Source organism: Coenobita brevimanus, chromosome 21 (assembly GCF_032717465.1).
Source record: "Coenobita brevimanus isolate Jiangsu-jjx chromosome 21, ASM3271746v2, whole genome shotgun sequence".
Lineage (NCBI taxonomy): Eukaryota > Metazoa > Arthropoda > Malacostraca > Decapoda > Coenobitidae > Coenobita > Coenobita brevimanus.
This window is the reverse complement of record NC_136974.1, coordinates 2,437,911-2,463,233: the sequence shown is the minus strand read 5'-3', so window position 1 is coordinate 2,463,233 and position 25,323 is coordinate 2,437,911. Positions and strand designations below refer to the sequence as shown.

The 25,323-nt window shown below is 42.5% G+C and overlaps 1 protein-coding gene across 1 annotated transcript in view; it reads left to right on the top strand.

Moving 5' to 3' along the window:
* LOC145392059 (uncharacterized) overlaps positions 1 to 25,323 on the top strand; it is a 286,089-nt gene that overhangs the window by 228,683 nt on the left and 32,083 nt on the right. The window contains exons 52-58 of the mRNA XM_080266515.1: positions 213 to 368; positions 963 to 1,047; positions 13,255 to 13,583; positions 18,079 to 18,274; positions 18,634 to 18,704; positions 21,174 to 21,389; positions 24,953 to 25,125. Coding sequence (XP_080122641.1) covers positions 213 to 368; positions 963 to 1,047; positions 13,255 to 13,583; positions 18,079 to 18,274; positions 18,634 to 18,704; positions 21,174 to 21,389; positions 24,953 to 25,125 — 1,226 coding nt within the window. The remainder of the gene's footprint in view (positions 1 to 212; positions 369 to 962; positions 1,048 to 13,254; positions 13,584 to 18,078; positions 18,275 to 18,633; positions 18,705 to 21,173; positions 21,390 to 24,952; positions 25,126 to 25,323) is intronic.

Genomic DNA, 25,323 nt, shown 5'->3' with positions numbered 1-25,323 from the left:
GTATCATCTGTTAGTAGCCTGAAGAAAATCAGGTGGTGTCCCAGTTATTTTTTTAGTGGTCAGTGAATACAGTTTTCATCTTTGGCTTTTGGACATTCCCTCAGTTGAATAAAGTGGCTTGGCACTAATCAGATTAAAAATCCTTAAATATCTTGGCCATCCTTTAAAGATCTAAGTATTAAAGGTGTTTTTTTTCTCCTGGCAGAGAATAGGAGACGAACTCTTGAGCACAGAAAGATAGATGAGGAGATGCTGGCCAAGCTTCGGGAAGAGCGCCGCAAAGAAGTAGAGATGTGGAAGATTCTGAAAGAGATCTTCACTTACTCTATCTTTCTTTGGATTTTCCTTGTCCTCTCCTATGGCAACAGGTTAGCGTGGATGATGGGTCAGGGCAAGGTACAGTAATGATATGCTGTTGAATAGTCATTATAGCATTACATAATTTTGGGGTAGCAATGTAACCTAGATCAGTATGTACATTATGTCATATTCATGCATGTCATCAGATTTAAGGCCATGAACTTCATCATCATCACATGCCGCAGAACTGCATCGTATGTCATGAATTGGATGCTGGCCTTGATGCTGAAATAGAGCCATCCCTCATTTTTTGTAGGTATTTAGGAAGAGATGCAGCAGTGAGTAGTGAATAATGAAAACCCACCTAAAAGAGCCCATCTTAGTGTAAGTCAGTAACCAGATTGATCTGGAGAGTTATATGATAAGTTAAGTGAAATCAGTTTGCAGCTCTAGGCTCCTCTGAACATAAACTTGGTGGACTGCAGGCTGAAGTTGTCCTTCACCTGCAATCCACCATCCTTCTTTTGGAGAACAGGAAAGAAGTTGAGGGACATGTATATACTGTAATGTTACATCACTGCTGCCACATGAAGGTGTCCCTCTCCAGGACCATAGATGAAGTAAAGCTGAGTAATGTATAATACAGGTTTGTTCCTTGGCAGGGACCCGAATGCATATCTCCTGCAGAAGACCCTGCGACACTCCTTCATTATGGAGGGAAACGAAGATGACCTAGACTTTACCACGGTAAGTTCTGTTAGCCATAACTAATAACTTTCATTATCTGACAGCTCTGACTGCTATTATCACCTTTTCAGTATTCAGTCACCTGCCCTCTACATCTTGCTTTATATTTTTCTTCATCTTATATTATTATTTGTAAGACTGATCCTCCTTCCTTCCCGGATGAGGCTTCCTTACCATTATTTTTTTTTTTTTTTTTTTTTTTTTTTTTTTTAAGTCGTATCTGTTAATAGGTCTTGGGCAGTAGTTGTGGACATCACTTACTCATGCTAAGTTCCCCCTTTGTTTGGAGTTCCTCAAAGATCTGTTTTAGGTCCATTTGTTACCATAATAGTTTGCCAGTGTATATGATTATTATCTCTCACCCACACTCCTCAGTCTATACATGAGTAATATTACCACACCCCAGCCACCCACAAACATTGCCTCATATGCAGATGACCTCACCATAACAACCACACACCACATTGCTGACACAGCCTGCACACTGCAACAGGACTATCCCAACACACTGCAGACTTGGATTAAGGATAACAAGCTGAAGACTGCCCCAGCCAAATCCACCACTACACTTTTCACCAGCAATAAACATGATATCAGGTACTCCCTCCATATCACAACAGTGTACCTGTGCCACACAAATCCTCCACTAAGATCCTATGAAGCAGAATTGATTTGATTTAAATCAAATTACTTTAATCACGTGATTAAAATTGCCTTTAAATCAGTGAAAAAATCATGATTTAAGTCAAAATGGATTTTTTTTATAATTACAGTAAAAAGGAAAAAGACAGAGAATGTAATCGATGTTTATTGTCCAGATGGATCATGTCCGCTTGTCCTGTACTCTTCTTGTACTGATCCTGTATCAAGTCAGGCACAAGTGAACCAGTGCTTTCTGTTACAAGGTGGGGGTGCTCACTATCCACTCACCCGATGCAGTGCTGCTCTCGGGGACTGCCCTTTCCTCTCTTCCTTCCCTCTTTCCCTCATTCCTCTTCTGTCTTTCTTTCCTTCATTCATTCCTCTTCCTTCCACCTACGGTTGACTTTACATTCCCTCCTCTGTCTTTCTTTCCTTCTTTCATTCCTTTTCTTTCTGCCAATGGGTGACTAAACTGAGTGACAAGCCAACTGGTTTCCTGTACACCAGGAAACCATTTACTATGCTGGATAGTAACCATATGCATTGGGCTAGCACAGTACGTGAGTGAATGGTCAGTCCTGGTCTTCATGCACTGAAATCGCGCATTATGAAGACATACTCTTATGGGAAAAATTACATTTGGGTGGTACCCCCTCATACCTTGACATTTTTTTTTACCCTTAAAGACATAATAAAGGGAAAATTTCTCAGACATATACAGTACTACAGATATAGCTACAGTAACTAAAATATGGTCAGTCACCTTAACAACAGCAGACAACAGGCCTGATGGACTTTAACCCTTTAACCCCAGGCATAGTTTTGACCTGACTGGCCCCCCCCTGCGAGGGTTCCAGCCAAAATGTAAACAAACTTTAAACTTTTATAACTCTGCACAGAATAAAGCTAGAGTGAAAAATAAGGTACCATTAGAAAGTACTAACCTTCAGCTTTGCAATGATGTAGGTTTCATGACGTCGTGGACTTTCACTGGACGGGCAGTGCCTTTAGAAGTGAGCGATCTAAAATCACTATTTATCGCCCCACACACCATTACCAAATGCCAACCACACTCTGATAATAATACTATAAACATATATGAACACTGCACATATGATAAACACCCACTCTGTGTTCACTGAGGCAGATAAAAGGCACTCCCGCACTTCACTGCCACGTCAGCGCCATTGTCACTCACAAAGCTGGACAGACTGATGCGTGTTTGGGCAGGGGTAGGGGGGGGCCCGGGGGGTTGGAGGAGGGAGGTGGGGGGTCAGCAGGAGTGAAAGAACTTAATAGCTACACTCCCTTGAAACAATCAGCGTGCTGAAAAAAACGCGCTATATTCAAAATATTCACAAACATTCCAGAATGACACCTGCGGTTTGGTCCAGTTTTTTCAATGTCATTCTGGAATGACACCCATGGTTAAGGGGTTGATAACAAGGGTTCCGAGGCACGGCAACACACTTAGAGTGTCCCCGCCGCACCAGCAACACCACGTGTGTTTATCGGTTGCCAGTGTTATATTATTCCAGGCTTTGACGAAGAAATTTACGGCCTGTCAAATGTTATATTTCTTCCAGAATGCAGCAACAGTCATTATGGTGGGGGTTGCAGGTATGCCAGGTGAAGCAGGTGAGTCAGGTGGGGCTGTGGAGTTGGAGGAGGAGGAGGTGGGTGGTGAGTCAGGTGGGGCAGTGGAGGTGGAGGGGAGGGCAGCGGGCGAGTCATGCATGGTGGTGAGGGGAGGATCTTCCATCTCCTCCTCACTGTTGCTCACTTTTTTGGCAGTTTCCTTCATCTTTTCTTGTTTGTTTCATTCCTCATCTTGTTATGGACATATTTGAAGTATAACAACTTAGCATTCGCGAAATAACCGTCATTCATGTGAATCCAAACCTTATGATAGAAACTGGGCATCTCTTCGAACGCAGTGTTATTGCCGAAAACGATATTGTTGAAGTCAATGTTGGCGAGATCTTACTGTAGACTCTTTTGAGCACCTTCACCATGAGCCTCTAAGTTACGATGGGCGCGTCTTGCAGGGAGGGGGGTCACATAGTCAGGGAAAATAGCAGTTTTGGGCCACTCCTTGCCTCTGCTGCACTGTGGGCTAAACTCACGTAATCAAGGTTTTTTGGATAGTATTTTTGGTCACTCGCATACTGTGCGAGCCCACTGTAACTAAATTATGGCGCCTGGTGGTTTAGTGGGTACTTCGGCTCTCCAATCGGATTGAGCCTGTGTAGGTTTATATCCAAGGGGTGGTTGGGGTTTATTGCTCACGTAATGCTACTCAGGGATGAGTGAGGCTGGTCACTGTCATCTTAAATGTCAGGACCAACTTGCCTAGCCCAGAGCTCCTATGATCCTCATGGGGCAACACAGGTTTAGATTATGGATGGATGAATTATTATTATTATTATTACAGTAATCCCTCATTTGTCTGGACATAATAGAGCCAAAGGTATGTCCGGGTAGTGGCAACATCCGGATAATGAACACTATTCTCCTACTACACCCAGACCCTACCTATACCCACCTCCAACCTATACCTAACTTATTTGTGCAATATCTGTGCTTAATTTGGCATTGTTTTCCGGTCATTCAGGCATATTTAGACATCAAAACACACATAGGTATATCCAAAGTAATGCCAGACACCAAGAAAACCATGCAGAAAAAACACTGAAAAACCAAAAAACACCCTGCTCATACCCCACTGTATATTCAGTACCCCTCCTAATTTTGGCACTGTTTTCAGGTCAATCTGCCACATTTAGACATCAAAACACACATTGGAATATCCAAAGTAATGCTATACACCAAGAAAACCATGAAAAAAAAAGAAAAAAAAACCCTACCTACACATCACTGTACGTACAGTACCCCTCCTAATTTTGGCACTGTTTACAGGTCTGTCTGCCACATTTTGGCATCAAAACACACATAGAAATATCCAGAATAATGCTAAACACAAGAAAACCATTTTAAAAAAAATTATAATAAAAAACACCCTTCCTGTACACCACCTAATTTTTGCACTGTTTTCAGGTTAGTCTGGCACATTAGACATCAAAATACACATATGAATATCCAAAGTAATGCTAAACACCAAGAACACCATGAAAAGAAAAAACACTGAAAACCGAAAAACACCCAACTTATACACGACTGTATGTACATTACCCCTCCTAATTTTGGCGCAGTTTTCAGGTCAATCAACCATTTTTAGACATCAGAACACACATAGGAATATCCAGAATAATGCGAAACACCAAGAAAATCATGAAAAAAAGCATTGAAAACCAAAACACACCTGAGCTATACATGACTGTATGTACGGTACCCCTCCAAATTTTGGCAATGTTTTCAGGTCAGTCTGCCAAATTTAGACATCAAAACACACATGATTATCCATGTTAATGCTAAACATCATGAAAACAATGCATAAACAACAGATATCCACAAAGAAGAACTGACGACAATTTGAAAATCAGTTGTTTGCTCCCGGGGGCTCGAAAAACAATTCCATGGCATACATCATATACCATCATCTTCGCTGGTGCTTATACTATAAGATAAGCTAATAAAAACACATAAAACCAATAAGTAAGAGTATGAAATTCAAGCAGGAATAAAGTGTTCAAGAGTAAAACTTACCTTCATTTAACTTCCCACCATCCTAATTCAAAATTTTGCCTGCATCCTCCAAGAGTTAAGCATATGTCTACGAGTAGATGCAGAATTTCATGAACTTTCTTGCAGTCTCCACAGAATTTCCATACACTCAGTAGTAGTTGAATATATCGCAAAAAAACTTTGAAAACTCACGAGTCAATGCTATCATCAAGGAAGAGGGTAAGGAGTGAGGGGGGAGCCGGGAGGGTATGGAGGAGGGATGGGAGGGGGGGGTGAGAGGTGAGGCTGTGGGCAGCATTCTACCCCTTCTGTCAACAGGCGGATGGGCGTTTTTGCTGTACATTTACTTGTGGCTCGCAGTCTGTTAGATGCCGACTTGCCATGCGGAAACACAACACATCATGACTGGGTCATGACTGGGGGACTCTTGACCTTTGATAGAGAGGCAGACAGCCACTGTCGCCAACATGTACTCGTAGCTTGTGGTCTGTGTTTGATGGAGGTGGCGGTTGGAAAGACTTAGCCACCGTGGCCACATGATATTAGACATTCGGTGGGGAATGTGCACAGACGTTTTGACATTGCTTGTGGGTTACAGTCATATTACCCAGTTGCTGGAGGTTTTTTGGGAGTAATAGGACGAGAGCGTGATTTTGACCACTGAATACAGTGTCAGACGGACAATTTAGCTCTGATTGTGGGTCACAGACTACTTCCCGCTCAAGGCTCAAGCCCAGCGGCCACGATACCGAATGTTTGGACATGTCAGCTGGCCAGCCAAAGTTCTCGGACACTTTTACGTCCGGATAATAGCAAGTAAATTCAGATAATGGTTGAATAGAGCCAAGGCCCAGCATCCAGATACTGAACACGTTCAGATAATGAACATCCGGATAATTGAGGGATCACCGTATATATAATTATTACAGTAATCCCTCTACTATCCGATGCAATAGAGCCAAAAGCATGTCTGGAAAGTGATCCGGTCTGGAAAGTGGTCCCCATCCTCCTGGACCTGTACTTATGGACCCTAACCTACCCTGACTCAGAAAAACACCTACAGGACACAACTCCCTACTGGACATGCATAGCACCTATTGAAGACCCAATTTACATCAATAAGGGACATAAAAGACAAATAAATGCAAAAAAAAACAGAGGATGAGGTTTTAGAGGTGAGTTTATACAATATTAAACATTCTGGGTACTTGCAACAAGTCCCTGGCTCCTGGACTGGTACTTATGGACCCTAACCTAGCCTAACTCAGAAAAACACCTCCCTACTGCACATGCACAGCACCTAAGACCCTATTAACACCAAGAAGGGACATAAAAGAGTGAAATGAGGTTTTAGAGATAAGTATGGAAAATACAGTACAATATGAAACATTCTGGGTACTTACAACAAGTCCCTGGCCATCTCAATGAATAACCCACCTCGTCTCAGACTCTGACAGTAAAAAGGAGTACCTGAAGCACCTGCAGTACACTGTACATGAAGTCTTGCACTGAACTTATTCATTTGCACTCAGAATTCCATTCTCTTAACACTGCGCACTCTAGTCTTACTTGCACTCCATTGCACCTTAATGAAATAAGTGTTGCACTCTGCACTTAAGTCTTTGCACTCATAACTCCATTTTCGTAACACTACACACTCTAGTCTAATTTTTGCTCCATTGAACGTCAATAAAATCAGTGTTGCACTCTTCACTTAAGTCTTTGCACTCAGAATTCTAATTTTTTAACAATACGCTCTTTTTTTTTTCACTGCACAACACTGTAAATTCCCGTGTGGTCTAGTGGCGAGTTCTTTCTGTTTATTCACTGTCAGAGTCTGAGAGTAGCTGATGCAGGTGGCTTAGGGGTGCATCACTGGGTTGTGGTGATGGACTACCCACTGCAGACGACTCTGAAGAGAGGCGCAAACTCACATCCAGAGGTGACTCCACCGTGGCTGATGTGCTGGGCTGTGGCTCCGAGGATGAGGGCCTGTCTTGGGGAGGCAATGGTGTAGAGCCAGGGCTGGGCACAGCATGGGTCTTGGGTCTGAAAAAGCTGTTAATGGTTGATTGACGCAAGGAACAACAATTTTGGCGATTAATGATGCGCTGCCTGAAAGTGCGCACTTCCTCCACAAGTCCCAAGGACCCCTCTCCTGGTCACAGTCTGGGTGTTCCAGGTAGTCGAGAACGAACTCTACGTGTTCCTGGAGTGGGCTTAGCTTGGGGATGGCTGGAGTAGTGTCACACTGAGAGGAGTCCACATCATCGTCGCTGTCCTCATCGGAATCTTCAAGCTGGGTACTGACACCTGCAACTGAAGATGCGATCTTGATATCAGACATGGTCTGATACCCAGGATCGCCCTCGTCGTCATCCAACCACTCACGCACTTCATCCACATCAACGTCGTCGCCATGCGCACGTAGACATGCATGGAAGTCATCCACGTCAAAACCTAGGAAATCGTGCTCCAAATCCGTTCCGAGAAGCAGACGAGACTAACCATTTTCTAGAGTCTTGACAGGGACTTCCTTCCATGCACTGGCCCAGTTGTAGATTGGAGACTTGATGTTGTAGCGGCAAAGGTTTTCCAGAGTCCGCTGGCCTTGCGTGTTCTGTCCCTCCCTGCGCTTGTTCTCGTCCTGGAGAACAACCATCACCTCGTCCAGGAACTTCCTTCAGTTCAGCCTCTCCATTGCCATGATCACTCCTTGGTCCATTGGGTGGATGAGGGCAATCGTATTAGGTGGCATAAACATGCACCTAATGCGCCCATTCTCAGCCACCAAGTCCTTGTTGCATGGGTGGGCAGGTGCATTATCAAGAAGGAGGGCCTTTACCTGGTCGCGTGGGGTTCCCAGTATATTCGTCTGGTAATTGATGACCTCCTTGACGAAATGGCGGTGGAACCAGTCTTTGAAGATCTGGGCACTGAACTATGCCTTCAAAGAATGGTACCAAATGACAGGAAGGGCATCCATCAGCCCACGAGGACACTGAGGCTGCTTTCCACGGCCAACAATAACGGGCTTAAGCCGGTGCATGCTGTTAGCATTGGCACAACACAAAGCAGATATCCGTTGCTTGGAGAGCTTGCGGCCAGGTACACGCTTCTCCGTCTCCTCGGCTAGAGTGTTCGTTGGCAAAGAGCGATAGAATAAACCAGTTTCATCAGCATTGTAGACTTGACCGAGAGGGAGGCCCTCCCTGTTGATCAAGCCCTTCACCTTGTGCTGAAACTCCTCTACTCCATCCTCGTTGGCGTCCAAAGCTGCGCCATGAGACTTACATTTGGTAAGGCCATGTCGTAACTTGAACGCGAAGAGCCAACCCTCAGATGCCTTGAAGTCTAGGGCGTTGTGAAGCACTCTCAGCAGCAGCCTTCAGCTCCGTGCCATGCACCAGCACACCAGCAGCATATGCTGTCGATACCAAAGCAACTTGGAGCAGTCAACTTCGGCATACCGGGGAGTAAACATCATCTTCCTCTCCACGTTGCGTTTGTTCTTCGACGAGAAGTCAGCCGTGTACTGCATGAGTTTGTCACGGGGTCTCTTAATATCAAACAAAATAGATCTGGCCAGGTTGAAGTCACGGAGGATGCATGAGGTTGACCATCCCGCGTCCACCTTGTCCAATATCTCCCTCTTCTTCTCCAGAGTCAAAACCACTCTCTTCCTCTTCTCAGCCGGTGGGGCCATCATCACACACACTAACAAGAGACAGGAGAGCCTGCAGCAGGTAGGGCACCACCACAAAAGTGAGCACATGGGCAGCCATGATGATGAGCGTGCACTCACAACAAGAGATGGGCAGTAAGTGGGGAGGATACAGGGGTGCTCTAGCGGACGGCGGCAGAACTATGCACCAAAACACAACTGGTCCACGCCGCGCGCACTTAGTTCGAATTACGGGGGGAAAAAGTCGGATTTTTTTTTTTTTAATTTTTTGCGATTTGGGGGCAATTTTGGGAAAACTGAATCCTGGGACCAAAATGTCCGGTAAATGGGGTTTCCAGAAAGTGGGCGTCCAGATAGTACGAGGATTACTGTATTATTATTACAGTAATCCCTCCACAATCCGATGTAATAGAACCAAAGGCATGTCCAGAAAGTGGTCCCATCCGGAAAGTGGGCCTCTGACTGCTGGACTGGTACTTATGACCCTAACCCAGCCTAACTTTGAAAGCCACCTAAATAACTCCCTAACAGACATGCATAGCACTTATTTAAACATATTAAAGACTCTATTCACACCAATAATGGACATAAAGCATGAAATAAATGAAAAAGAAACCTGAGAATGAGGAATTAGAAGTATGGATAATACTTAGGCCTAGCAGTGTACAGGGTACTGTACTTACAGAACGTCTGTGGCAGCCTCCTCGAACTCTCTAAGGCTTTGTTAGTCGTGAAAATGCTCTTGAAGCACGTACAGTAATCCTGTGTTTTGCTACACTTAATTCTTTGCACTGTGAGTTATAATTGTTAAACACTGCACATTCTTCTTAATTGAACCATACCAGTTTCAACTGCCACTCTGCACTCCACACTTAATCCTTTGCACTTTAAACTCTAATTTTTTAACACTGCTCAACACTGTAAATTCTCATGCGGTATTGTGGCGAGGTATTGCAGTTTATTCACTGTTTATTCGTAAAAAAACGAGCACGTGCAGCATCCATTACGATGGACGTCTTCCCTGAACGAAGGTTAGGCAGTAACTGGGGATGGGGTTGCCAGATCTGAACTTGGCCATATTACCAGACTCCTCAACTTTCATTACCAAATTTAACTTTTCAATACCAAATTCTTAAAGGAAGCATTTATTCTTCACTAATTATATGTACAGTGGAAATAATCACTCTCCTTATAATCAGCAGCATGTTTATTGTTGAGCTATGTATGCTAGCAGATTAATCAAAGAAAGCAGACAGTCCACCATCTCCATTCTCTATATCTTTATACATGTGAAAAATCTGTTTGGTAATGGATCATGCTGATTCACTAAAAAATGAACTTTTCAGTACCGAATTGGCCTACATTTGGTAATGAAAAATACCAAATGGCAACCATGACTGGGGAGGGGGGAAGGGGGAGGAAGGAAGGGGTGAAGGGGCCATGGTGTAAACAGCTGTTTGGCGCCGAGCGGCAATTTCAAATTACAGGTGGGAAAAAATTTGGATTTGGGGGGATTTTTTTCTTTCTTTGGCCATTTTTGGGTTTTGAAGGTCCAGGCCCACAATGTCCGGTAAGTGGGGAGTCTGGAAAGTGGGTGTCCGGAAAGTACAGGGATTACTGTATTATTATTATTAGTGGACATTTGTGCTGGGAGGGGGTTGGTGATAACCAATACCCTCTTCAGGCATAAAATGATCCACAGGTATACATGGCGAGTGATGAGAAGGGTGGGTAGTGAACTAAATGAAAGGAAGGCAATGACTGATTATGTGTGTGTGGATGAAAGGATGCGAAGATGTGTAATGGATGCAAGAGCTTATAGAGGTTGGGGGAGTGGACTTTCTGACCACTACTTGGTGGTAGCCAGAATTAGGATCCAAGTAAGATGGAGGAATAGTAGTTGCAAGGAGAGTGGAAAGGTTACAAAAGGATGAGAAAAAGGCAGAGTATAAGAGAGAAGTGGAGGAACGATTGGGCAAATATGAATTGGAGCAGATGGGGGATGTGAAAGGTGTGTGCAGGATATTTACAGAAGAAATATGTGCAGCATGTGATGTGGTGTGTGGGAGGAAGAGAAGACGGAGGGGGGTGCAAGGAACAGCGTGGTGGACTGAAGAGGTGAGACAGGCTGTGGCACAAAAGAAGAAAGCATACAATGAATGGATGAGAAATAGGAGCGTGGAAGAAGTTGAGAAGCGGAAGAGAGAGTTATATGTAGAAAGAAAGAGAGAGGTGAAAAGATTAGTAAGAGAGTGGATGAGGAATTTGGAAGGAATTTGAGTGTAAAGTGGAGGGACTGTAAGAAAATGTTCTGGAAAGAGGTGAAAAGAGTAAGACAGGGTGGAAGTGAGGTTAACAGGGGAGTGAAAGATAAAAATGTTAGATTACTAGTGGAGAAGGGAGAAAAAGTGAACAGATGGAGACAACACTTTAAGGAATTGTTGAACATATAGGATGGAAGTAATGCAAGTATAAGTGGCTGGGGAATGGCTAGGAGAAGGAGAGAGGTGAGAAGATAGGAAGAAATCAGTAGGATAGAAGTTGTGGAAGCAATGAAGAAAGTTAAATTGGGGAAAGCCCCAGGAATTGATGGAGTGTGTGGTGAAATGCTGAAGCATGGGGGAGAGATAGTAGTAGAACGGAGGATTGGAAGTCAGGTATAATGTGGAAGATGTGCAGATTGGCCTGGGAGGAAGGTAGAGTCCTGGAGGATTGGAAGTCAGGTATAATTATTCCCTTGTACGACGGAAAAGGGGAAAAAGAAGTGTGTGGTAATCATAGGGACATTTGTCTTCTTAGTATAATAGGAAAAGTGTATGGTAGGATACTTATTGACTGAGTTAGAGAAAGAACAGAGGAATTAGTTGGAGAAGAACAGGGAGGCTTTAGGAAGGGAAGAGGTTGTGTAGATCAGATATTCATTCTTAGATCTTTAGTGGAAAAGTTTCTAGAGAAGGGAAAGAAGTTGTATGCGGCTTTCATGGATTTGGAGAAAGCATATGACAGGGTGGATAGACAAGGATTGTGGAAAGTATTAAGAATATATGGAGTACTGTAGATGGGAAGTTGTTGAATGCTGTGAAGAGTATGTATGATGGTGCTAAGGCTGCAGTGCGTGTGGATGGTGAACCAAGTGAATTTTTCTCTTTGAAGGTTGGGTTGAAACAGGGATGTGTCATGTCTCCATGGTTGTTCAGTCTGTACATGGATGGGGTAATAAAAGAGGTACAAGGTAGGGTAGTGGATGCTGGAGTGACCCTGGTGAGAGAGGATAGTGTTTGGAAACTCCTTGTACTGTTGTTTGCAGATGATACTATGTTGTTGAGTGAAGACGAAGGGGAGCTGCAAGGCTTGGTGGATGAGTTTGGGAGAGTGTGTAAGAAACGGAATCTAAAGGTGAACATAGGGAAGAGTAAAGTGATGGTCTTTGAGAGAGGAGAAGTCAGTTAATGTACAGTGAGGTTGGATGGTGAGGAAATGGAAAATGTGAGTACGTTTAAGTACTTGGGTAGTGTGATGAGTAAGGATGGAGGTTTGGAGGGTGAAGTGCTTGAAAGGGTACAGCAGGGAAGAAAGGTTGCTGGTTCTTTGAAAGCAGTGATAAGAAACAGGGAAGTGAGCATGGTGGTGAAAAAGTTACTACATGACAGTATTGTGATACCAACTCTAACGTATGGAGGTGAAGCTTGGACGTTGTTGAAAGGACATGAGTCAAGAGTGAGAGCAGTGGAAATGAGTTATTTAAGAGGAGCCTGTGGAGTCACATGGAGAGACAGGCTGACGAATGAGGATATAAAGGAGCGTTGTGGTGTGGATGTGGATGTGATAGGAAGCATTATGAGGAACACACTGAGGTGGTTTGGCCATGTGGAGAGGATGGAGGGTGAGAGACTGATGAAGAGAGTGTATGTGAGTGAGGTGGAGGGGGGAAGAGGGAGGGGGAGGCCGAGGATGAGATGGAGGGATGGGGTGGAGAGGTATATGAGAGAGGGGGGTGTGAGTTGGGAGCAGGGCAGTGAAATGGTGGGGGACAGGGCGACATGGAGGCGATTTGTTTGTGGGCACCCCAAACGGGACTGAGGCGTCTGGCAATAGATAGATAGATAGATTATTATTATTATTATTATTATTATTATTATTACTGTCTGTATTGTTATTCCCGTTTCAGCTCAGTAGTGCTTTCTTCATTATCTTCTGATAACCTTTTGTCTTTTCTTTCCTTCTTTCCCTAAAAGGTGACCAATGCAGATCGACTGTGGTACTACCTCCATGAAGGACTGATGACAAGCCTACATGTGGGCCTCCAGTACAATGGGAAGCAGCCATATTTTTTACGAGGCTACCTGAATGACCAGGCCAATCGTATCATGGGGTATGCTATCATCAGGCAAATTCGGTCGAAGGCAAGTGCATGCCGGGTGCCAAAAATGATGCGTATGTTCAGCAAGGACTGCAGTGGATTCACCAGCATTATTGATGAGGATGGGGATGACTACTGTGCTTCCTGGACCAAACCAGATCCTTACACATGGAATACAAGTATCTGTAGTATCCAGGAGTTCAAGTGAGTACATAAGAAGTGTTGTGGTAAAAGAATCATACCCATATTTAAAAGCTGTTTTGTTGAGGAAATATGAAATTTTTGGCCTAACATATGATTCTCTTCAGGTAGGCTGTGGGTAAGGAGGGAACATATGTGTTTATATATACTGTACTGTAGTGGGGTACTAGGAAAGAGAAAGAGGGCTGGTGAGGAGGAATATGGTGTGGTAAAGGAGGGCAGGAAACAGTTGAATTTGGTACAGGAAAAAGAGAGAAAAAGAGAGATCAGTCAGATAATTAAAAGTGGTGTGTTGAGAGGGGAGAAGGGAAGGTTTAACAAAGAGAAAAAGGATTGTGGGAGGGCTTAGTGTGTGTGTGTATACTGTACTTATCAAGACCATTACTAGACTCAATACTTAGTCCCGGGGCACTTCACTAATCACATTCCTCTATATATAAAGTTTACACCTTCTAACTGTTCCCACATATCTTCCCACTATATAATTTTCCAGTCCATTCAAGTTTTCCATGCATCCCTCCAGTAGTTTTCAATTTCCACAATTCTGTAATCATATGTGTAGCACCCTGTCAGATGCCTTCCTCAGATCCAAGTAGATTCAGTTTGCCTTGTCCTTCCTCTCTTGCGTAAAGTCCATCCTTCTGCTGTAGAAACTAAGACCAGTGACACAAGATGATCCCTCTTTAAATTTAAATTGTATTGCTGTTATCACCTTTCTCCTTAAAGGAGAGAGAGGGAGAGAGAGAGTTCTATTTTTTTTTTTATAACTTCAGAGTTTATAAGCTGCCGGTAAGGGATACTGGCCTGTAATTTGGTGGGTATACTGTAGCCTCTATGTAAATTGGCACCATATTTGTTCTTTTCCAGTCTATTGGCAGTTCTCCTCTATCCACCAAACACCTAATTATATTGTGGATTATTTGCATCAGCTAGCCAGTGCCTTCATTCAGGATCCATCCAGCCACCCCTTTCTGGTCCCATCACTTTCCTCTCATCCAGATTCTTTGTTGACTGCAATATCCTCTTCCCTTCAACTACCGTGTCAGTCATTTGCAAGGTCGTCTTTTCTTTGTCAGGTTCCATAAATTCATCATCCATTACAAGTACAGTACAGGTGCACCCCAATATCCAATGGGTATACTTACCTATGACAGTCATTGGTTATCAGAGTGTTGGATTTTAACCCAATTGCCCTCATAAATTTCCTAAGAATAGTAAAGATGTGTTCCAGCCTCCCACCAAAAACACAGACATGTAAAGAGATTAGGACCTAAAGCGAAACTGATCATTTATACCAAGTATTGTACAGTGAGTGTGTGAAGGATTTATTTATTCTAAAAATACCATAATAATGTGTTTGTACAGTAACCAACTTATGCAGTTGTTTGTTAAACTCAGGGTACCATGCAAACCAGTACATAATCAGTACTTTGTATGCCAGGATATGTTTTTCCATTATAAAACCTCACTCTGATAGAGCTTGACTTTATTCATCTATCTTCTCTCCCCCCTCACCTTTTACCTCCCACTTCTCCTCTTCTTCTTTTCATCTTTCCTGATCCCTTTCATCCTCCTGTCATGTTTATCCCTTTCTCTTATTCATTTTTAACATCCAAAGTTTATAAAAAGAAAAAAGGGTGCCTGTCCTTTCCTATCATCCTTCCATCTTTCCTCTTCTTTCTTTATTTCCTTTATTCTTTCCTCTTCCCTCTGCCTATGGATGACTTTGCACTTCCTCTTCTTTCTTTCTTTCTTTCCTTCATTCTTTCCTCTTCTTTCTGTCTACAGGTGACTACATTGAGTGGCAAGCCAAATGGTTTCCTGTACACCAGGAAACATTTACTATGCTGGGTGGTAACCATATAATCAGTGGTGGTTTTGTGGGCAGTTAAGGTGCTTCAGTCAGATTTAGCCTGTGCAGGTTTCTATCCAAGGGGTGGTTGGGGTTTATTGCTCATGTAATGCCACTCAGAGATGAGTGAGGCTGGTCACTCTCATCTTAAATGTCAGGACCAACTTGCCTAGCCCCGGGCTTCTATGCTCCTCATGGGGCAACATAGGATTAGGTGATGGATGGATGGGTGGAAAATAATAATTCAGCAAAATAGGAAGTACACAAGAAATTTGCATTCCTTGTCTTTCACTTGCTGAGACACTGTTTGCACAAGCCCATCTAGGCAGTTTTGGCCTTTGTGTGGCTGTCATAAGGATTATGTGGTCCTCCCCCCCCACTCCTCTCTCTCTCTCTCTCTCTCTCTTTGCAGTGGAGGTGCAAATGGAATGAAATTTCTGTGGAAATTTAGGCTGACCACAGTTTTTTTCACAAGATTAATGATGATAATGATGAAGGTGATGTAAGGAGAATCCATGCATACTGGTATCATGTATAAAGAAAAATGTTTCTTTTTGCATTGTTGAAAAATACATGAACTGAACCGTATGCATTTCAATTTGCATATGGTTGGATCATTGGAAGAACAAAGGAAGCAGAGCACAGCATGACAATTTTCTGGTTTATGTCCCCCATTCTGTATTGTTGAAAGAGTCAGTCGTCGTTTTTTTTATTCGTCATTTATCGGGGGTACACCTTTGTAGACTTGAGCATATTATTCAGGCTACTCATTTCCTCTTCTTTCTTACATAGTACTTCCTCTTCTTTCAGTCATACAATGCTGTCTCTTATTTTCAGTTTGCCTTTATAAAACTTATAGAACAGCTTGGATTTAGTTTTGCATTTACTCACAATACCCTTCTCATATTTAGTTTTTCCTTTTTTGTGTCTTTGCATCCTGGTATTTATGTATTCATCTCTTACTCCCTTATACTCATTCCAAACTCTTTCACTGTACAGGTATTTCCTTCATACCGTATTCCACATACCATTCATTGTCTCAGGTGCCTTCCTGCATCTTTTATTAAACAGTCTTTTTTTTTTTTTTTTTAACATCCTTGCAGCAAATTTTAAGACATTCTTTGTATATTTTCATTGAGACATTATACCTTTCTTAGATAATTTCCACGATCCCCATTCCACATGAGTTGATATTTCCAAAATAACATCGTGGAGACCCAAACTCTGCTCTTCCATGTTTACAGTATATCCGTTCTCTATGTATATTTCTTCCCTCAGTCTCATACCTCCCACACACACCTCCATCTCAGTGATCAGGTGGTCATTCTTTCTCATGGGACACTGATACTTTATGTATGGTAGTAAGATCTTCGCCAGAAAGGATGAGGATATTTGTAGGCTCAAACATCCTTGAATGCGAGGCCTGGGGGGCTAGGGTTACAATTGAAGAGTTGAAAGGAAGGGTGGGCTTGAATGTATTGGCAGTGTTGTGATGTAGAAAGGGAGGGGAGAGGGAGGGGGAGGCCAAGGATGAGGTGGAGGGATGGAGTGGAGAGGTATATGAGAGAGGGGAGTGTGAACTGGGAGCAGGGCACTGAAATGGCAGGGACAGGGTGACATGGAGGCGATTTGTTTATGGCCACCCCTTACGGGATTAAGGCATCTGGCAATAGATAGATAGATAGTGATGTGGAAGGGAGGACTGAAATGGTTTGGGCATGTTGAGGGGATGGAGGATGACATTTGGATGCGGAAGGTAAGAGGTGTAAATGCTGTGGTAAGAGTTGTGGGGGAAAAAAAAAAACATCTGGGACAAGGTCATAGAGTGTGACCTCAGGGATAAGGTACTGAATAGGGTGGCTGCCAGAGATTGAGCAACATGAAGAGCTGCCATTAGGTGGTCAAAACCAACACATGCAAGCATGTTGTAGCCTTTATAAACAATATAATGATGACACTCCTAAGGATATTTTGTGAACATCGGGTCCAAACTTGGCAGGATCATTATCCCATCAGATTTTTGTATTTTCTGTAACCTCCTGAGTTAACATATACTATCAGTTATGTAATTTTTTAAAATGTAATAAAAAACTGAAGGTGACCTGTGACCCACCTATAGACAAACGTCACTGTGTTGTCCTTTCGCCACACAGTATCTGCTTTTATCCACTCTAGTTGCAAGCACACAGACTATGGATGTCAAGTTTGAATGTACTGTATGTATATAACCAAGGGAAAAATTTTGTATGTCTTTTTGTGCGCACTAGGTTAGTCAAGTTCTAGTTCACTCTGCCTTGACAGATGACTGGCCTGAGATATTTCACTCAACCCAAAAGTGTTTGATTGCAGTTGTAAGGCTGTTAACTTTACTTCTAACTGTATGCTGAATTCTGTTCAGTCAAAGGGGAAGAACTTAAAAACATTTTTTTGCTTAAAGTTGTGAAGCCTTACTCATTGCTTAAAGGAAAAATTATTAGAACTTTATTTGGTAATAGCTTTCTAAGAAATAATGTGAATAGTACAGTTGTGTAATGTTGATTAGCATTATAATAGCTTTTACTTTCTCCCAAGATTGCTATAGTATATACCAGTACCTATCTCTCTCATGATCAAAAGGAGGATTCTACTTAACAAGTTATTTCACAGGTACTCTAAAGCTGCAGAACTTCAAGCTTTCCCACTCTGGGGTGGGAGGGTGTGGTACGGTGGTGGAGGATACGTGATTCGCCTCCAACCTGACACTGAGACCATCCTCAAGAATTTCCACTTCCTCCAGCAGAACCACTGGATTGACCGCTACACTCGAGCTGTCCTCATAGAGTTTTCTACTTACAACCCACAGGTAAAAGTGGTGAAATAAAGCTTAACCCCTTCAGCTTCAAGGTACTTTATAAAATTTTATCATGTCTTATGCTAAAGAATTTTACTTGGCTTTGGACAACTGTCTTCAGGTGGCTTTGGAGAACTGTCTTCAGGCTAAAGAGGTCATACCCTGAGTTATGCAGCTATGTATTAGCCAAAGTTTCCAGGTTGTTGAATCCGTGCAAATCAGGTTGCTATAACCCATTTTATAAGAGCTAATATGTTAAGCTCAATCTCCAGCATGACCCCCACTTCCCCCCTTGTATGGCCAAACCTTCTTAGTGATGGCCCAGTAAATGGAAGATGATATTCTTAAACCTGCTATTTTTCTTCTCTTAGGTGAATCTCTTTGGCCTCTGCCTTATCATGGCAGAGTTCACTCCAGGTGGTGGTGTCTCTCCATACTTCAGGTCAGTCCTTGCTGCCTCACTGCCTTTGCCTCTTGTAGTTTTATTGTCACTTATTTACCTACTTCTTTCTTCAAATATATTGTAAATTTTTCTTTATTGAATTATTCCTCCCACAGCCTCCTTTTTACATCAAGACATTTCTGTCTTTCCTCTTCATTCCCATCACCTTTTTCATCACCTAACCACTTGAGTATCATTGTTTCCTTCACTCCCATCCACTTATCCTCTTCCTCACTCCTGTCTACTCATTCCCTCCCTCCTATCCATCCACTTGTCCCCTCCCCCACTTCCATCCACTCATTTTCTCCCTCACTTCCTTCCACTCATTTTCTCCATAATTGCCATCCACTCATCCTCTTCTTCACTCCTATCCACTCATCCTTTCCCTCACTCCCATCCACTCATCCTCTCCCATCCACTCATCCCCTCCCTCACTCCCATCCACTCATCCCCACCCTCACTCCCATCCACTCATCCCCTCCCTCACATCCATCCACTCATCCTCTCCCTCACTTCCATCCACTCATTCTCTCCATCATTGCCATCCACTCATACTCTTCTTCACTCATGTCCACTCATTCCCTCTCTCACTTCCATCCCCTCATCCTCTTCCTCACTTCCATCCCCTCATCCTCTTCCTCACTTCCATCCCCTCATCCTCTTCCTCACTTCCATCCACTCATTCTCACCCTCATTCCTATCCATTTATCCATTCCCTCACTCCCATCCACTCAGGGCTAAATCTATAAAATTTTAAGGGGGTGGGCTTTTTTTTTTTTTTTTTTTCCCCCTAGAAATTAAGATACCATAAGAGGCAATTAGCACCACAGGAGCACAAGCGTCACGTTGAGAGCAAAGCCATAGTCAGCACGGCAGGCAGACGCACGAACACGTCCTGCTCTTGTGGCAAAAATTAGTTCTCTTTCTCACGTCATTGCTCATCAGTGCAGTGACCTAGAGACCTGGGGATACTTTCATTCACAAGAGGAAGAGTTGTTGAATAAAATGGACATTAATTCATTTCCCAAGTGCAGTAGTTTCTGAGATAATAAGGTTTGAAAACAAGCAATTTTCAGTGGTTTCTGGGAATTTGCCCATAGTGAGGTGATGACTGTGTTAAAAATAGCCCAGTGTTTGGGGGTTTAAGGAGTTTAATCCCATAGGTAATAATGATGGGGAGGCACCCTAAGTAAGACAGGGGAGTTAACCTACTGGTGTCACATGTGATGATGCTGTCTTTTGCACTGTTTCCAACTACATCAGTCTGATGACATATTTTTTGTTTTGTTCATGCCATATTCAGCCTGTTATTCATCTTAGGGAAGAGTTTTCAAGTTGGAGGAGTTAGATATCTTCTCAACCTTCTTCAGTGTGAGAGTTCTTTTTTAAACTAAGTAAAATTGCCTGCAGGTAACAAGAATGAAGTGAAAAGTGCATTAATGGAATTAATGCTAGCTTTTGTCGACTAGAGTATACTTTTCTCTCTTTAACTTGGCTCTAAATTGCCATATTTTCATCCTGAATGCTCAGTTATAGCAACTGATTAGCAATAGAATGCAATGTATGTCATAAAGTAGTAATATAGAAAGGATGTAAATCTGTAGCATTATTTTATTTTGTAAGTAAGTTACACAGAAGATATGTAAAAGCACAAAATTCTTGGTCAAGTGAAGGGGAAAGAACTTTCATTTTTTTTGTTTTTTTCCTTCTGAAATACAGCAAATCCACATGATATAATGTCTCCATTTTTTACATCCTTTGAGGCTAGTAAACCCATGATAAAGTAAGAAAAAATTGCCTGTTTAAATCTGTTGGATATGTTTATGTGAAGCTACAGAACATGGTGAATGTTTTTGGTGTATCCGATAGAGCCAGGATTCTGGGGGCTTGAATGATGAATGATTGGAAGTGTGGCCCATTGGATTGGGCAGATTTGGGCTGTCTGGACTTTGCTACTCCTCACCCTGCCCTAGGGTGGGAAAGGAGGTCTGGATGATGATGATGATGATGATGATGATGATGATGATTAAATTTACTTTGTTAGGTATATTGCTGAATTGCTAGATTTCCCCATTTTCCAGTATGATTTGAATGGAAAAAGTTTTGATAGTTTTGAACACACTGCAAATGAATAATGAGGACTACATAAACCTTATGACTTTCCTTTAGAAGTATCATCATTTGAGATTAATTTTACTACTCTTCACAACCTCCCTCAATCTGATTATTTTTTTCCACTTATTTTTGGTACCTTCAGGCTAATTTATGAGGCTTAATGGAGGTCTCTCTGTAGTGAAAGGGGTTAATGATGGCTAAGTCTAACACCCCCCAGTTCAGAAAGTCTCCTAAACTGAACATCTGACTGGAGCAAGAATAAAGTTAAAAATATGTACTTGGGCTGAAGTGGTTAATTGCTTCAAACCTCCTCCATCTAATCTATCTCTACCATCTCTATCACTAAATATTCAGGTTTGAGGGCGTTCGGCTTATCAATCATGTGGGCGGCTTTGGGGCCTTCGAGATTTTCTGTGAGGTATTGTTCTGTATCTTCGTCATCTACTTTACGGGCCGGGAGCTCTACTACATGTACAAGCAGGGATGTGGGTACTGGAGCAGCTACTGGTCGTTTGCTGAGGTGTCCATCCTCATTGCCTGCTATACTGGAATTATCCTCTATGCTTTAAGGTCAGAGAATTATACTGTATTTTAAGAGTGCAAGTCTATATGACAGTAGAGGTGTATGTGAGGAGATAAAATTTGGTGTGATGGAAGAGGTTAGAATGGGTATTGTAGGAGGTAAGCCATTGGGTGATAGGAGGGATTAGAATGGGTTTATGAGGAGATAAGCTTTGGAGTGACTGGAGGGATCTTCTTTCTCTCTACCCATGGTATGATAGCTTTAAGATTAGACTTCAGCATTTACTGCAGATAGAAAGATCAGAAACTCTGTACTTACGCTTCCTGTTTTGTACCAGGTTAAGGTGTCTCTTACTTAAGCCGACAATTAGTCACTCATGGGATTGCTCCTTTTTAATAGTATTCCTTGCTGGTGGCATTGTTCAGACATACGATTGCAAGTTTTTATGTTGCCTGTCCAATTTTATTCCAGGTATGTTTTGATGCGATTTTGTCCAGTAGATAACATTAAAAGTGGAGGAGGAGTCATAGTGATCTTTATCTATAAGTATCCTATACTGTTGGTTCGAAGTATGATTGTAGATCTGCGGTATTGTATGTAATTGTAGTGATGCCACTTTTCCCCAAAGGTAAAATTTAGAGCCTTGGACAGCTGAGCCAAATTTAAATTTTCCTTCCACCCATTTGTCTCTCCATTTGTTCATTTGTGTTCCACAGGCCACACTTATGGACCAGTTTTGACAATTGAGGTGTCAAATCCTGTCCAGCTGACAATGTGGTCTTGTTCTAGTGGTTAACACGTTCAGGTCAAGTCAAGGTCACACTGACCAAAGAAGGTCAAGGCAATAGAACAAACTTTTTATTCACAAGAGTATTGTGAGAGAGTAGGACTATGGATTGGGTATATGTGTAGGAGTAGGCGAGACTGAGAGGGCAAAGGAGGGCTTATGTATAGTTGTGTGCAAGAGGTGGAAGGAGAATATAAGAGATTATGGATCAGTTGGTTCAGCGATTGTGTAGGTAAGACTGAAATTAGGAATACAAACATGGGTGATTGTGTGTGTTTATGCCCCAACAGAAGACCTTGCATGTAGAGTGAAAGAAGTTCTTGGCAAGTGTGGAAGCATGCATGGAAAGTTTGAGAGGAGTTTGAGGATGTTTTTGATTGAAGATATAATTTAAAAAGTAGAGAATGTGAAGGTGGGTGGAGTAGTTCGTGAGTGGGGGGATGTTTGCAGAAATGGATGAGAATGGTAGTGCTCTAGTGGACATTCGTGCAGGGAGGGGATTGATTATAGCCAATACCCTCTTGAAGCACAAAATGATCCACAGGTATACATGGTGAGTGATGAGAAAAGTGGGTGTTAAAACTGAATGAGCAGAAGGCAGTGATTGATTGTGTGTGTGTGAGTGAGAGAATATGTGCTGGATGTGAGAACATACAGAATAGGGGAGAGGGCTCTTTGACCACCACTTGGTAGTGGTGAAAGTCAGAGTACAAGTGCAATGGATAAATAGAAGACTAGAAGGACAGGAGGAGGTAGTCCATATAAAGGTGGCAGGAAGGTTGCAAGAGGATAATAACAAGGCAGAATATAAGAGAGACTGGAGGAGTGGTTGGATAAATATAATTTGGAGCAGATAGAGGAGATGGAAGGTGTGTGCAAGGTATTCACAGAAGAAATCTGTGCAGCATGTGAGGTGATGTGTGGGGTGAAGAGAAGACAAAAGGGGATGCAAGGAACAGCATGGTGGAATGAAAAGTTGAGACAAACTGTGTCGCAAAAGAAAAAGCATAACAGTGACTGGATGGGAAGCAGAGGCGTGGAGGAAGGTGAGAGACAGAATACAGAGTTGTATGTAGAGAAGAAGAGGTGTAAAGACTTGTAAGGGAGGGTAAGAAGAGAGTGGATGAGAAGTTTGGAAGAAATATTAGTGTAAAGTGGAAGGAATGTAAGAAAATGTACCAGATGGAGGTAAAGAGATTTAGACAAGGTAGGAGGAAAATGAAAGATAAAAATGATAGATTGCAAGTGAAAAAGAGAGAAAAAGTTAGCAACCTTGGGAGTTATTTTATGGTTATGGTTTAGTTTTGGGTGGTGAAAGCATGGAGGATGCCAGAGAGAAGTTTGAGAGTTGGAGGGATGGAATAGAAATAGAGGGACTGAAATCCTAGTAAAACAAAGGTCATGTTTGGTAGGTTTGAAGGATATAATATTGTGCACCAGGGTGTGTGGCCATGAGCTGTGTGTAGTTGGGAAGACCTCTGTCCTGTGTACAACATTTAATAGATAGTCCACAAAGGATGCAGTGATGTTAGAGGTAGACTGCAAAATGTGAGAAATTTTCAGTGTAAGTTACATAAATACAAGTTTGTCCGGACTGTGGACAACAGGGTGGTAAGTGTTGATTTCAAACATGCACTTGAAATACATGGAAGAGTTTTGTTATATAGGGTACATGTTGAGGGTGTAAGACTAGCTTCATTGCAAAAATGAGAAGTGAGAGAAAGAAATTTAAGGAACTGTTGCCTTTCCTGACTGTGAAGGGGTTGTCCTTTTGTGTCAAGGTTCTCTGTACAATGCTGTATGGAAGTGAGACTTGGCTTTGAAGGGAAGAGGATGCATGCAGACAAAAATCCACAGAGATGAGAATGTTGGGATAGATGAGTAGGGTCTCACTGAGTGATAGAATTGAGAATAATGTACTGCAAGAGAGGTTTGGCGGAAGAAATGTCAGAGAAGTGATTAAAACTGGACAGTAGAGTCATGAGATAGTTTGGGCATGTTGACAGGAGGGAAGAGGATGACTGGCGGAAGGGAGTTACAAGTGTCAGTGTAGAGGGAAGAGTTCTCAGAAACAGACCAAGAAAGAAATGGAGTGTGGTTTTACACTGAGATCTCTGGGTTGGGAGAGATGGCTTGGTTTCATGAAACGTGGAGAGCTGTCATCAGCTGAAAAGATCTGTGCATGGTATCGTGGTCAGTGGCCTCCAAACTTAAATGTAAACATTCATCCCCTCCTATTTTTCCTCCCAGACTTCCTCTGTGTCAGGGGCACACCCAGGGGAGAATCAGACTGAGGGGGGTTTCCTGGTTGCCCAGAATGCCCCCTCAGTCTGATTCCTCCAATTACTGCAAGGTATGGTCTGACCAGGCCTATTCCGACAGTCAGACTTCACCCCACACCATGATAACTTTCATACACCTGAATCATCTGAATTCAATTCAGCACTGCCATACAATGTCAAATATTGATGATGTCTGTTTAATAAGTTATGATATGATGAGCATTTAATAAAACTGCAAGAGTGTTAAAGCAAAGCAATTAATACACTGATTGAATTATTTTAGTGCAGTGATCTATTCATCAGTTATTGGTTAGATTTCAAAAAAGATTTCCTGAGGAGCCTACAGTACCCCTCCCCCGGGACCCCACATCTGTATGGGTTTGCTTTGCTCACAAGGGCTTGTCAGTAATTTGGAAACCTCCCCTACTCAGTTTCTGGGTGCACCCCTGCTGTGTGTTCCTTACTCATATAGTTTCTATCACCCCCACCTTCAGATCCTTACTTTTTTCCCTCCCTCTCAAATTTTCTTTTCCTCCAACAGATATGTTGCCACCAAGGCAGCATTGAAGCAGTTCGAGCTCACCAAGGGCAACGGATACATAAGGATGCAGTATGCAGCACTGTTGGATGAGTTGTATGGATATACAGTTGGATTTGTAGTCTTTGTGGGCACCCTTAAATTCATTAAGCTCCTCAGGTTCAACAAGAGAATGGGTGAGAATAAAAATAATTATTTTCCCTATAGTCATGCTCAGTATGGTTCGGGTATAGCAAGATTTAGTGCAAGTGAACCACCTCTTAATACCTCTCCTTTGCTATGAAGATGTCTTTTTTTTTTTCTTTTCTTTTTTTTTTGCCACCATTAGGTGAATATATTCAATTTAGGTAAGCCATTTCATAAGTGCAGGCTGT